We start from the raw sequence: 14,044 nt of genomic DNA on the forward strand, positions 1-14,044 counted from the left end.
TGTCACTGCTTGTTATTGGTCTGTTCGGAGTATCTAATTTTTCCTGATTTAAGCTAGGTGGTTGTATTTTTCCAGAAATTTATCCATGTCTTCTAGGTTTTCTAGTTTATGTGCATAAAGGTGTTCATAATAGCCTTGCATGATCTTCTGTATTTCTGTGGTGTCGGCTGTAATGTCTCCCATTTCATTTCTTAATGAGGTTATTTGGATTTTCTCTCTTATTTTATTGGTTAGTCTTGCTAATGGTCTATGCATTTTATTTACCTTTTCAAAGAACCAGTTTTTGTTTCATTTATCTTTTGCATTTTTGTTGTTATTTCAATTATATTGTGCTCTGATCTTGGTTATTTCCTTTCTACTGCTGGATTTGGGTTCAGTTTGTTCCTGTTTCTCTAGTTCCCAGGTGTGACCTTAGATTGTCTGTTTGCACTCTTTTAGATTTTTGATGTAGGTGTTTAGGGCTGTGAACTTTCCTCTTAGCACCACCTTTGCTGTATCCCAGAGGTTTGTTAGGTTGTGTCATTACTGTAATTCAGTTCAAAGAATTTTTAAATTTCCATCTTGATTTCATTTTTGACCCAATGCTCATTCAGGAGCAGGTTATTTGATTTCCATGTATTTGCGTGGTTTTGAAGGTTCCTTTTGGAATTGATTTCCAGTTTTATTCCACTGTGGTCTGACAGAGTGCTTGATATAATTTCATTTTTCTTAAATTTATTGAGGCTTGTTTTATGGCCTATCATATGGTCTATCTTGGAGAAAGTTCCATGCACTGTTGAATAGAATGTATATTTGGCAGTTGTTGGATGAAATGTTATGTATATATCTGTAAAGTCCATTTGTTCCAACATATAGTTTAAATCTGCTGTTTCTTTGTTGATTTTCGGTCTTGATGACCGGTCTAGTGTTGTCAGTGGAGTACTGAAGTCCCCCACTATTATTTTGTTGCTGTCTATCTCATTTCTTAGGTCTATTAGTAATTGTTTTATAAATTTGGGAGCTCCAATGTTAGGTGGATATATGTTTAGGATTGTGATATTTTCCTGTTATACAAGGTCTTTTACCATGATATACTGTCCCTTTTTGTCTTTCTTAACCACTGTTGCTTTAAAGTTTGTTTTGTCTGATATGAGAATAGCTACCCCTGCTCACTTTTGGTGTCCATTGGCATGAAATGCCTTTGTCCACCTCTTTACTTTAAGTTTATATGAGTCCTTATGTGTTAGGTGAGTTTCCTGAAGGCAGCAAATAGTTGATGGGTGAGTTCTTATCCATTCTGCGGTTCTGTATCTTTTAAGTGGAATATTTAGGCCATTTACATTCAAAGTTAGTATTGAAATATGAGGTACCATTGCTTTCATCATGCTCTTTGTTATCTGTGTACTTTGGATTTTTGTTTTTGCTTTTTAACTTGTATTTTTGTTTTATAGGTCTTGTGTGATTTATGCTTAAAGAGGTTCTGTTTTGATGTGTTCCCAGGGTTTGTTTCAAGATTTAGACCTCCTTTTAGCAGTTCTTGTAGTGGTGGTTTGGTGAAATTCTCTCAGGATTTGTTTGTGTGAAAACAACTGTATCTTTCCTTCATATATGATGCTTAGTTTCATTGGATACAAAATTCTTGGCTAAAAATTATTTTGTTTGAGGAAGTTGAAGATAGGTCCCCAATCCCTTCTAGCTTGTAGGGTTTCTACTGAGAAATCTATTGTTAATCTGATAGATTTTCCTCTGTGGGTTACCTGGTGCTTCCATCTCACAGCTCTGAGGATTCTTTCCTTTGTCTTAACTTTGGATAACCTAATGACAATGTGCCTTGGCGAAGATCTTTTTGCAATGAACTTCCCAGGTGTCCTTTGTGCTTCTTGTATTTGCATGTCTAGGGCTGTCACAAAGCTGGGGAAGTTTTCCTTGATTATACCCCAAATATGTTTTCCAGGCTTTTAGAATTCTTTTCTTCCTCCGGTACACCGATTATTCATAGGTTCAGTTGTTTAACATAATCCCAGACTTTTGGGGGCTTTGTTCATATTTTCTTATTCTTTTTTCTTTGTCTTTTTTGGGCTGGGTTAATTTGAAGATCTTGTTTTTGAGCTCTGAATTTCTTTCTTCTACTTGTTCAAGTCTATCACTGAGACTTTTGAGAGCATTTCACATTCCTAAAAGTATGTCTAAAGTTTCCTGAATTTTTGATTTTTTGTCTTTAAGCTATCTATTTCCAGAAATATTTCTCCCTTCACTTCTTGTGTCATTTTTTTGGATTTCTTTGGACTGGTCTTCACCTTTCTCTGGTCCCTCTCTGATTAACTTAATAACTAACCTCCTGAATTATTTTTCAGGTAAATCAGGAATTTCTTCTTGGTTTGGATCCATTGCTGGTGAACTAGTATGATTGTTTTGGGGGGTGTTGAAGAGCCTTGTTTTGTCGTATTACCAGGGTTGGTTTTCTGGTTCCTTCTCATTTGGGCAGGCTCCATCACAGGGAAGGTCTAGGGCTGAAGGCTGTTGTTCAGATTATTTTGTCCCACTGGGTGTTCCCTTGATGTAGGCGCTCTCCCTTTTCCTATGGATGTGGCTTCCTGGGAGCCGAACTGCAGTGATTGTTGTCTCTCCTCTGGGTCTAGCCACCCAGTGAGTCTTCCTGGCTCCAGGGTGGTACTGGAGGTTGTCCGCATAGAGTCCTGTGATATGAACCATCTATGGGTCTCTCAGCCATGGATACCAGTGCCTGTTTTGGTGGAGGTGGCAGAGGGTGCAATGGACTCCATGAGGGTCCTTACTTTTGGTGGTTTAATCCTTTGTTTTTGTGCTGGTTGGCCACCTGCTAGGAGGTGGAGCTCTCCAGAAAGCATCAGCTGCAGTAGTCTGGAGAGGGACTGGTGGTGGGCAGGGCCTTAGAACTCCCAATATTATATGCCCGTTGTCTTCTACTACTAGGTTGGATAGGGAAGGACCATCAGGTCGAGGCAGGTCTAGGCATGTCTGAGCTCAGACTCTTCTTGGGCAGGTTTTGCTGCCACTGCTGTTGGTGATAGGGTGAGATTCCCAGGTCATTGGAGTTGTGTACCTAGGAGAATTATGGCTGCCTTTGCTGATTCATGCAGGTTGTCAGGAAAGAGGGGGAAAGCCGGCAGTCAAAGGCCTCATCGAGCTCCCGTGCAAACTGAAGGGCCAGTCTCACTCCCACTGTGCCCCCACCCTGCCAACAGCCCCAAGTCTGTTTCCAGGTGGAGGATGAGATGGGCTTGAAAATTTGTGTGAGGCTATCCACCTCCCAGAGTATTTGGGGTGTCTCCTGGGTGCTACAGAAGCAGTCTGTTTCCTTCAGAGGGTCTGGGGGTTTTCTCGGGATTGCTGGTTTGTTCTTGCAGTTGACCTGGAGCTAAAATTCACAGTGCAAAACTGCATGCTGCAGAGTTGTAATCTAGTCCTGCTTTCTGTCTGCCACGATCCCTCATTTTTGCCAAACAAAAGATTTTAAAGAGGTCTTACATCAATGCCTACAATTTTTTTTTTCCAACCAAATATAGAAAATGAGACCACTGCCATCACAATGGAAGTGGAAAAGCGGAACTCCACTCCTGACCCATCTCTAAACTAGACAGCTCTTTAAGGCACCAATATCTTAAAATCTTTGTAGTACCTTAGTTTGCAGCTTTATTGCCACGACATGTGCAAGATGATGCTCCAATGATCAGAAGACTGTATGACCTTTGATACAAAATGAGCTGAGTACCTAGGTGTTGCGTTCACTAGTCAAGTGAACACCCCTGAAGTTGATTATGCTTGTGAACTTACAATCATGACCTTCATTAGGAGGGTCCTAACTTTATTGAATCTTTTGCCCTCTCATGATATAAAAGAGGGATTACATTTTGCATGACAATATTATATTAGGTGAATTATAGGAGTACACTTTGTTCCAATGATTTCTATCTCAGACTTTGTTTTCATAGACCTGAAATGTTTTTTGCTACTTTTCACCTGGATAATTCTTATTTATTTTTCTCAGATTTTAATTTAAGTATCATATCCTCATAGAGTCCTGTCCTATCCTCCAATTAAAATCAGGACTGCCTGTTTGACTCCGACAACACCTTATCATAGTACTTGTCAAAAATAAATTTATTTGTGATTATTTATTTACTATACATGATCGCTAATAGATTATGATCTTCAAAAAGCCAGTGTTTTCACTGTATATCCAACAACTGGCATAGTGCCTGGCAAATGGTAGGTACTTGATAAATATTTGTTGAGGGAATAAAGCATAAAATCTCCCAAAATAGGACAAATGACTTACCAGTGATATGGACGTGATTAGTTTTCGTAGATCCATTGGCAGTTGTGGGGACTTCTGAAAATGCTCTGGTTGTGCTGGTAAAGACATTGTCTAGGAATATAACGGGGATATCTGGACAAGACATCTCAACTTGATCAAGTGGTATAATATCATGACTGGGTTTCATATGCTATTTGAAAAAACTCAATTTAAATTGTCTAAGTATCCCTTAAATATTATGTGTAAAGTTTATTAAGAACCAATTTATCACAAGGCTGGAATCCTGAGATTTGTCTAACAATTGCCAAAGGAATAAAATTTCCTATTGGTTGAAAAAAAAATTCCTATTAATTGAAAAAAAATATCCTATTGGTTGAAAACAGGAAAATTTCCTATTGGTTGAAAAAAAAATAAAAAAGAAGCTCCATACTTCCAAACAACAAAATGATGTCTGCTGAAGAATCTCCATGAGAAATGTAAGTGGTACAGAAAAAGGCCAGAGTTGGGGGTCATGGATAAGTGAGGCTCTAATCCTATTCTCTTGGTATGAGAGGTTCAGCTGATCAAAGTACTGATTCTTCTCCACATCAATGTGTTTGATAAGGTTAATAAAAACTCCTTTGCAACATTAGACTAGATAAATACATGTTGACTAATTATTCTATTTTCCAATAAAATACTGAAATATATTTTTCATAGATATAACTAGTAAAAAATGCTATTGTGTAGATTTTTTTTTGAAATAAAATGTATAAAAATCTAAGGCTTGGTCTCTATCGTCTTTGAATGGCTGAAAAGAATTTTGATTCCATTCATTGTAATTTTCATCATCAAGATGTACTTTTATGTATCTATCTGAGGCTGGCTTCTTATCAGTTCTTGTTTTTACACCTGTGTCCAAATAAAGCTGACCACTACCTTCAGTGTCTCTAAATCTTCCCCAGGTACTCACCATGAAGTGTTGAGCCTGCGCCCGAGGGGGATGAACTGTATGTTTCACTGGGTATCTGTGAAAATGCTAAAGGAAGAAGATATCAGAAGAGTTAACCTATATACACTAGTTATTCTATTATCTCTTCTTGACTGCTAATTTAATCTAATAATTATAAAAAAGGATATTAATGAATACTTAAAGCAAAATCATTAAACTGTTCCATAGCACACACTAGAATGTCCTCAAACAAAGTGGGAGTTGAAGGGATTCTTGCAGTTCCGATGTCCATATGGAAAGAAAACACTAGAAGGGGTTCCTCTAGCCAGAGTGTGTCATGCTCATTCCATAGATGAGCCAAAAAAATGGAAGAGAATGAAGGTCCAGGTGTGTGATGGTGGCGTTTAGTCAAGGAAAGCTGCCAATAGGACTTTGAGGACCTTGCTAGAACATGCATAAGGGAAGAAGACACTTTGTACTTGTGGGTCAGCTGACAGTCTTGCTGAACTGAGAAAACGAAACATGTCAGCAGTGAATTATCAGACCCCTGTGGCCACAGGCCTTGTCAGCTGCTGAGTGAGTCCTTTTGAAGCATTTAGAGGCAAACCTTCCCCTTGAGTGGATGGCAGCAAACTCAGACAGCACATATGGCTTTTGAAATAGATCTAACAACTCATTTTGTTTATTGCCCTGTCTCTGGCAAGAAAGATTCGCTCCTTGGCAGACACCACATATCTGTATTTGATAAAAGGCCTGCAGTGCAATGTAAAGTAAAATAACTACAGTAATGCATGGTTGTAATCAGTACAAATGTATTACATCCATTCATTTAAAATATTAGCATACGTGATGTTCGTAGTTAAAAGCTTTCTTGTATGTCAAGACCAAATCAAATGAGCCAAACCAAAATAAAACAAACCATACCCTCAGCCCTCCCCTTTCCTTGTTTCTCCTTAGATGCCAACAGCAGCTGCAGTTGCTGACAGAGGTGTGTGATCAGGCCCTCCAGAAGAGGTGAGAGTCCATTCTTTAGGGCTTGATTACAGGACAATTGGTCATAGCTATTTCCATTTGGGGTCACCTGAGAAGTAAGAGTGGTTTCATACGCAGCTTTTTTACAGTCTGAGTTCAGGGAGATGTTCTTATTTTCAGTGTAACTCTCTGATCCTGCATACGTGATCTTTATTAATTTTTTGTCCTAGACAGAATACCAAGGCCTATTGACGATGATGGACTAAGCGTTTTTTAATGATTATACCATTAGCCAAAATTTGATATCCAAAGAACAATAACTAACTGAAAAACAATTGGGACCAGGCCTAGATTTAGGTAAAAGTATGCAAAAGGCAGTTAACCTTGTAGTTTTTTTGCTAAATATGGTATGGTGACTCCTTTAATTTCTTACTTTCTAAACTTGATGTCTTTATTTTGCATCTCATCAAAGTATGTTTGCAAGAAAGAATGGGATAAATTAATTTATGCTAAAATCTAAACGGCTGAATAAGTGCTATCCATTTAAGGAAAATGGGTATTTAAAAAATATTTTCCATTTTATGTTTGTTATCAGTGAGTCAATGTAGAACATTTTGTAATGGTTAGTGATGTGTGGACACTAATAGTTTTCATCAAGTATACAGTGCCAGGTTTTTCTGGTCAGTATTGATTTTCCCCAAGCAAAATAACCTAACATAACACAATTTCAGGAGATGGTCATACCATCAGCACAATTACAAATTACAAACATTACAACACTTAAAAGTATGCAATTTTCTTTTTGTAATTTCATAAAACTTCTTTTTGGACTTTTAGTAACTTTCCCAATTTTAAAAGACCCCTCATAATAATTAAAAAATCAAAAAACATAAGCCACTTTGGAAAAGTAGGGAGTTATTTTTCTAATTTTGACTTTGAGGTTTTTTGTTTTTGTTTTTAATCTGTTAACAACAGGTAGTGGGAAGTATGGTGAGAGAGATGAAGAAAATGGAGTTTCCTGTTGATGGATTCCAATGTCTGAAAATACTTAAATACATAAAGGTAAACTTTCAAGACCAGAAATATATTGTAAAAAATAGTCTTTCATCAAGGTGAAGAGATGAACAATTCTGGTATCACTTGCTCTTGCAGAAGAGAACATCCTGAAGAATGCTTGTTTATAGAATCCTCTGTAAGACACAGTTGGCTACTTCTAGTGATTCATCTTTTGATGAAACAATACTTTCTTGAAAGCTTATCCACTCTATCATTTAGAGATCTAATTTTCAGAATGTGAAAATTTGGCTAATTTGTACGCCCTTTTAAAGTCTTCTTGGGAGTCTCAGCAGAATTATGTTACCATTGTTTCTTTTTTTTTGAGACAGAGTTTCGCTCTTGTTACCCAGGCTGGAGTGCAACGGTGTAATCTCACTCACTGCAACCTCCGCCTTCCGGGTTCAAGTGATTCTCCCGCTTCAGCCACCCGAGTAGCTGGATTACAGGTATGTGCCACCAAGCCCGGCTGATTTTGTATTTTTAGTGGAGACGGGGTTTCTCCATGTTGGTCAGGCTGGTCTCAAACTCCTGACCTCAGGGGATCTGCCTGCCTCGGCCTCCTAAAGTTCTGGGATTACATGCGTGAGCCACCACACCTGGCCGCTATTGTCTTTGAATTGACTGAAATGTTCTGTGTACTTCAAGGCAACATCATGTTCATTAACTGCATGAGGTAATTCTCCTTTAAATCCTTTGAGTACACATTTTCACAAATCCACAAACAAACGCTACGTTGACATTCGGATGACAAACACCAGCTTGATTGATAAACTTCTCTACAGCACCAATATCTGCTGAAAATATGAACATGGATACCGTGTTACTGGAGCTTCTCAAGTAAATTATTATATCCTGCCTTGAGCATAACATCAAGTTCTTCCACAATTTCTTTAAATTTCATTTTTTGGTAAAGCTTGTTCAACAAAGACACTATGTTGGGCAGCATACTATTCTACCATAGACGGGTACTTCTTTTGAAGTTAACAGGTTCAACTTCAATAATAAAATATTTTTCCTTCAGTTGCAATAACCTCTTTGACATTTGCCTGTGACAAGTTTATAGTTGTCAATCATATTATGACACATTAGGCATCTTTTCCCATGGTAGGAAAATCTACTTAGTGTCATATCAAAGTCCATTATTATTAAAGTTTGGCATCTTCCTTTAATAAAACCACAGATAATTTGTTACCTTTGCAGGGTTCTTGATGCAAACTGAACTTTTCTGGAATTCTTGCATCATTTCTACATGCACAGCAGACTTTTGATAAGTCACTTCTTAGCTATTCAATATTCCTTAAGGCATTCTGAGTTCTTCTGCTTTTGATTGTATCCTTGAAACAACAGTATAGGTGGCAAACAATATCCAGAGATGCAAGGCCTGGCCACAGGAATCTTGATGATCTTGATTTTTCATCTCATCTTCCTTTTCAAGGTGAGTATGTACTGGGCCAGCACCACCTCTGCCACCCAGGTGCACACACTGGTGCTAGCTTCTGTGCCCACTTTTGTCATGTCCACCTGGTCCACAAATACGGCCCTCATACTCTTGTTGACAAAGATGACACTCACAAGCTTTGGAATCTTGGGGCTTGTGCCTTAACCATGGGGAAAGGTTAAGAAAGCTCCCAGAAATTCGTGTAGGCATGCCTGACTTTATTGTACATCACAGACACAGATACTGCTTTATTTATTTATTTGTTTATTTTTTTTTTACAAATTGAAGGTTTGTGGCAACCCTGTGTCAAGCAAGTCTATAGGTGCCATTTTTCCAACAGCATGTGCTCAATTCATGTCTTTTCATGTCTTTGTGCCACATTTTGGTAATTCTTGCAATATTTCAAACTTTCATATTATTGTTATATCTATTATAGTAATCTGTGATCAGGGATCTTAGATGTTACCACTGAAATTGTTTTGAGGCACCACAAACTGCACCCTTAGAAGATGGAGAACTTAACTGATAAATGTTGTGTGTGTTCTGACGGCTCCAGTTAGTGGTGGTTTTCCCATTTCTCTTCCTCTCCTTGGGCCTCTTTTTTTTTTCTTTAATCTGAGACAAAACAATATTGAAATTCGGCCAATTAATAATCCTAAAACAGCCTCTAAGTGTTCAAAGGAAAGAAGAGAAGCACATTTCTCACTTTAAATCAAATGCTAGAAATAATTAAGCTTAGTGAGGAAGATATGTCAAAAGCTGAGACAGGCTCAAAGCTAGGCCTTTTGGGCCAAATCCTTAGCCAAGTTGTAAATGCAAAGAAAAAGTTCTTGAAGGCAACTCAAAGTGTCACCTCAGGGAACACATAAATGATAACACTGCTGATATGGAGAAAATTCGAGAATATGTGGTGTTTGATTTTCTGTTCCTGCATTAGTTTGCTGAAAATAACAGGTTCCATCTCCATCCATGTCTCTGCAAAGGACAAGATCTCATTCCTTTTTATGACTATAGTATTCCACAGTGTATATGTATTACATTTTCTTTGTCCAGTCTATTATTGATGGGCATTTAGGTTGATTCCATGTCTTTGCTATTGTGAACAGTGCTGCAATGAACATACTTGTGCATGTGTCTTGAATAATAGAATGATTTATATTCCTTTGGGTATACACTCAGTCATGGGATTGCTGGGTCGAATGATATTTCTGCCTCTAGGTCTTTGAGGAATTGTCACAATGTCTTCCACAATGTTGAACTAATTTACACTTCCGCCAACAGCGTAAAAGCATTCCTTTTTCTCCACACCCTCACCAGCATCTGTTGTTTTTTGACTATTTAGTAATAGACATTCTGACTGAGATGATATCTCATTGTGGTTTTGATTTGCCTTTCTCTAACGATCAGTGATGTTGAGCTTTTCTTTTTCATGTTTCTAACCACATGCATGTCTTCTTTTGAGAACTGTCTGTTCATGTCCTTTTCCCACTTTTTAATGGGGTTGTTTGTTTTTTGCTTGTAAATTATTTATTGATGCTGGCTATTATACCTTTTTCAGATGGATAGATGGCAAAAATTTTATTCCATTCTGTAGGTTGTCTGTTTGCTCTGTTGATAGTTTCTTTTGCTGTGCATAAGCTTCTTAGTTTAATTAAATCCCATTTGTCAATTTTTGTTTTTGTTGCAATTGCTTGTGGCATCTTCATCATGAAATCTTTGCCTATCCTATATCCTGAATGGTATAGCCTAGCTTTTCTTCTAGGGTTTTTATAGTTTTGGGTGTAAGTCTTTAATCCATCTTGAATTGATTTTTGTATATGGTGTAAGGAAGGGGTCCAGTTTCAATTTTCTGCATATGGCTAGCCATTTCTCCCAGCACAATTTATTAAATAGGGAATCCTTTTCTCATTGCTTGTTTTTGCCAGGTTTGTCAAAGATTAGATAGTTGTAGGTGTGTGGTCTTATTTCTGGGTTCTCTATTCTGTTCTATTCGTCTGTGTGTCTGTTCTTGTACCAGTACAATGTTGTTTTGGTTACTATAGCCCTGCAGTATAGTTTGAAGTCGGGTAGCATGATGCCTACAACTTTTTTCTTTTTGCTTAGGGTTGCCTTGGCTGTTTGGGATCTTTTTTTGATTCCATATGAATTTTAAAATAGTTCTTTTCCAATTCTGTGAAGAATGTCAATGGCAGTTTAATGGAAATAGCATTGAATCTTTAAATTGTTTTGGACAGTATGGGCATTTTCATGATACTGATTCTTCCTATCCATGTGCATGGAATGTTTTTCCATTTGTGTCATCTCTGATTTCTTTGAGCAGTGGCTTGTAGTTCTCCTCGAAGAGGCTCTTCACTTCCTTTGTTAGCTGCATTCCTAGGTATTTTATTCTTTTTTGTGGTAATTGTGAATGGGAATTCATTCATGATTTGACTGTCAGCTTGTCTGTTGTTGGTGTATAGGATTGCTAGCAACTTTTGCACATTCATTTTGTATCCTGAGATTTTGCTGAAGTGGCTTATCAGCTTAAGAAACTTTTGGGCTGAAACAATGGGATTTCCTAGATAAAGAATCATGTCATCTGCAGACAAAGATAGTTTTCACATCTTCCTTTACTCCTATTTAAATATGCTTTATTTCTTTCTCTTGCCTGACTGCCCTGGCCAGAGCTTCCAATACTATGTTGAATAGAAATGCTGAGAGAGGGCAACCCTGTACTGGTTTTCAAGGGGAATGCTTTCAGATTTTGCCCATTCAGCATGATACTGGCTGCGGCTTTGTCGTATAAGGTTCTTATTATTTTGAGGTATGTTCCTTCAATCCCTAGTTTATTGAGAATCTTTAACACGAAGGGATGTTAAATTTTAATGAAGGTCTTTTCTGCACCTTTTGAGATAATCATGTGCTTTCTGTCTTTAGTTCTGTTTATGTGATAAATCACTTTTATTAATTAGTGTATGTAGAACCAGTCTTGAATCCTGGGAATGAAACCAACTTGATCATGGTGGATAAGCTTTTTGATGTGCTGCTGAGTTTGGTTTGCTAGTATTTTGTTGAAGATTTTTGCATTGATGTTCATCAAGGATATTGATCTGAAATTTTCTTTTTTTGTTGTATCTCTGCCAGGTTTTGGTGTCAGGATGATGCTGGCCTCATGGAATGAGTTAGGAAGCATTTCCTTCTTTTAAATTTTTTAGAATGGTTTCAGTAGGAATGGTACCAGTTCTTCTTTGTTCCTCTTGTAGAATCCAGCTGTGAATCCATATAATCCTGGGATTATTTTGGTTGGTAGGTTATCAATTCCTGTCTCAATTTCAAAACTTGTTATTGGTCTATTCAGGGATTCAGTTTCTTCCTGGTTCAGTCTTCAGAGGGTGTATATGCCTAGGAATTTATCAATTTCTTCTAGAGTTTTTAGTTTATTTGCAGAGAGGTGTTCATAGTATTCTTTAATGATTGTTTGTATTTCTGTGGGATCAGTGGTAATATCCCTCTTATAATTTCTGATTGTGTTTGATTCTTCTCTCTTTTTTTCTTTATTAGTCTAGCTAGTGGTATATCTATTATATTAATCTTTTTGAAAAAATCAGCTCCTAGATTGGCTCATTTATTGAAAGGTTTTTTGTGTATCTATCTCCTTCAATTCAGCTCCAATCTTGGTTATTTCTTGTCTTCTGCTAGCTTTGGGGTTCATTTGCTCCTGGTTCTCTAGTTCTTTTAGTTGTGATGTTAGTTGTTAACTTGAGATCTTTCTAGCTTTTTGATGTGAGCATTTAGTGCTATCAATTTCCTTCTTAGCACTGCTTTAGCTGTGTCCCAGAGATTATGGTACGTTGTATTGTTGTCCTCAGTTTCAAAGAACTTCTTGATTTCTGCCTTGATTTCACTATTAACCTGAAAGTCATTCAGGAGCAGATTGTTCAAATTTTATGTAGTTATATGGTTTTGAGTGAATTTCTTAATCTTGAGTTCTTATTTTATTTTGCTGTGGTCTGAGAGACTTGGTTATGATTTCCATTCTTTTGCATTTACTGAGGGGTGTTTTGTTCCTGATTATCTGATCAATTTTAGAGGAAGTGCCATGAGGTGGTGAGAAGAATGTATATACTCTGTTGTTTTTGGGTAAAGAGTTCTGTAGATATCTATCAGGTCCACTTGATCCAGAGCTGAGTTCAAGTCCTGAATGTCTCTATTGATTTTTGTCATGATGATCTGTCTAATATTGTCACTGGGGTGTTAAAGTCTCCCACTATTATTGCATGAGAGTCTAAGTCTCTTTGAGGGTCTCTAAGAACTCGCTTTATGAATCTGAGTGCTCCTGTATTGTGTGCATATATATTTAGGATAATTAGGTCTTCTTGTTGAATTGAACCATTTACTATTACCTAATGCTTTTCTTTGTCTTTTTTTAAATGTTTGTTGGTTTAAAGTATGTATTGTCAGATACTAAGAATGCAAGATCTTCTCTTTCTGGTTTTCAATTTGTTTGGCAAATTTCGCTCCATCGCTTTATTTTGAGCCTACATGTGTCTCTGCATGTGAGATGGGTCTCTTGAAGACAGCATACACATGGGTCTTTGTTCTTTATCCAGCTTGCCATTCTGTGTCTTTTAATTGTGGCATTTAGCCCATTTACATTTAAGAGTAGTATTGTTATGTGTGGATTTGATCCTGCAATCATGATGCTAGCTCATTATTTTTCAGACTTGTTTATATGGTTGCTTCATAATGTCACTGGCCTGTATACTTCAGTGTTTTTTTGTAGTGGCTGGTAATGGTCTTTCCTTTCCATTTTTAGTGCTTCCTTCAGGATCTCTTGTAAAGCAGATCTGGTGGTAATGAATTCTCTCAGCATTTGCTTGTATGAAAAGGATCTTATTTCTTCTTCATGTATGAAACTTAGTTTGGCCAGATATGAAATTTTGGGTTGAAAATTATTTTTTATGAATGTTGAATATAGGCTCCCAATCTCTTCTGGATTGTAGGATTTCTGTTGAGAGTTCCACTGTTAGTCTGATGGGCTTCCACTTTGTAGGCGACCTGGCCTTTTTCTCTGGCTGCCCTTACCATTTTTTTCTTTCATTTGACCTTGGAGAGTCTGATGATTATGTGTCTTGGGGATGATCTTCTTATGGAGTATCTTACTGGGGGCCTCCATATTTCCTGAAATTGAATGTTGGCTTGTATTGCTAGGTTGGTGAAGTTCTCCCGGATGATATCCTGAAGTATGTTTTCCAAGTTGGCTCCATTCTTGTCTCGTTCAGGTACCCCAATCAGTCATAGATTCAGTCTGTTTACATAATCCCATATTTCTCAGATGTTTTGTTCATTTCTTTTCACTGTTTTCTGTTTGTGTTGGCATGTCTTATTTCAG

At 37.4% G+C, this 14,044-nt stretch overlaps 1 protein-coding gene across 3 annotated transcripts in view; it reads right to left on the minus strand.

Annotated features, from left to right (window-relative positions):
- Window positions 1-14,044, minus strand: part of LOC105470429 (CD96 molecule) — a 110,669-nt gene that overhangs the window by 17,551 nt on the left and 79,074 nt on the right. For all 3 annotated transcript variants that reach the window (XR_011620356.1, XM_071092450.1, XM_071092451.1), the window contains exons 11-12: window positions 5,229-5,294; window positions 4,298-4,387 (exon numbers count right to left, since the gene is read on the minus strand). Coding sequence is in view for 2 of the 3 variants with exons in the window: in XM_071092450.1 (XP_070948551.1) it covers window positions 4,298-4,387; window positions 5,229-5,294 (156 nt within the window). In the remaining variant the exon portion in view is untranslated. The remainder of the gene's footprint in view (window positions 1-4,297; window positions 4,388-5,228; window positions 5,295-14,044) is intronic.

The sequence above is a fragment of the Macaca nemestrina genome, chromosome 2 (assembly GCF_043159975.1).
Source record: "Macaca nemestrina isolate mMacNem1 chromosome 2, mMacNem.hap1, whole genome shotgun sequence".
In the NCBI taxonomy this organism is placed as follows: Eukaryota; Metazoa; Chordata; class Mammalia; order Primates; family Cercopithecidae; genus Macaca; species Macaca nemestrina.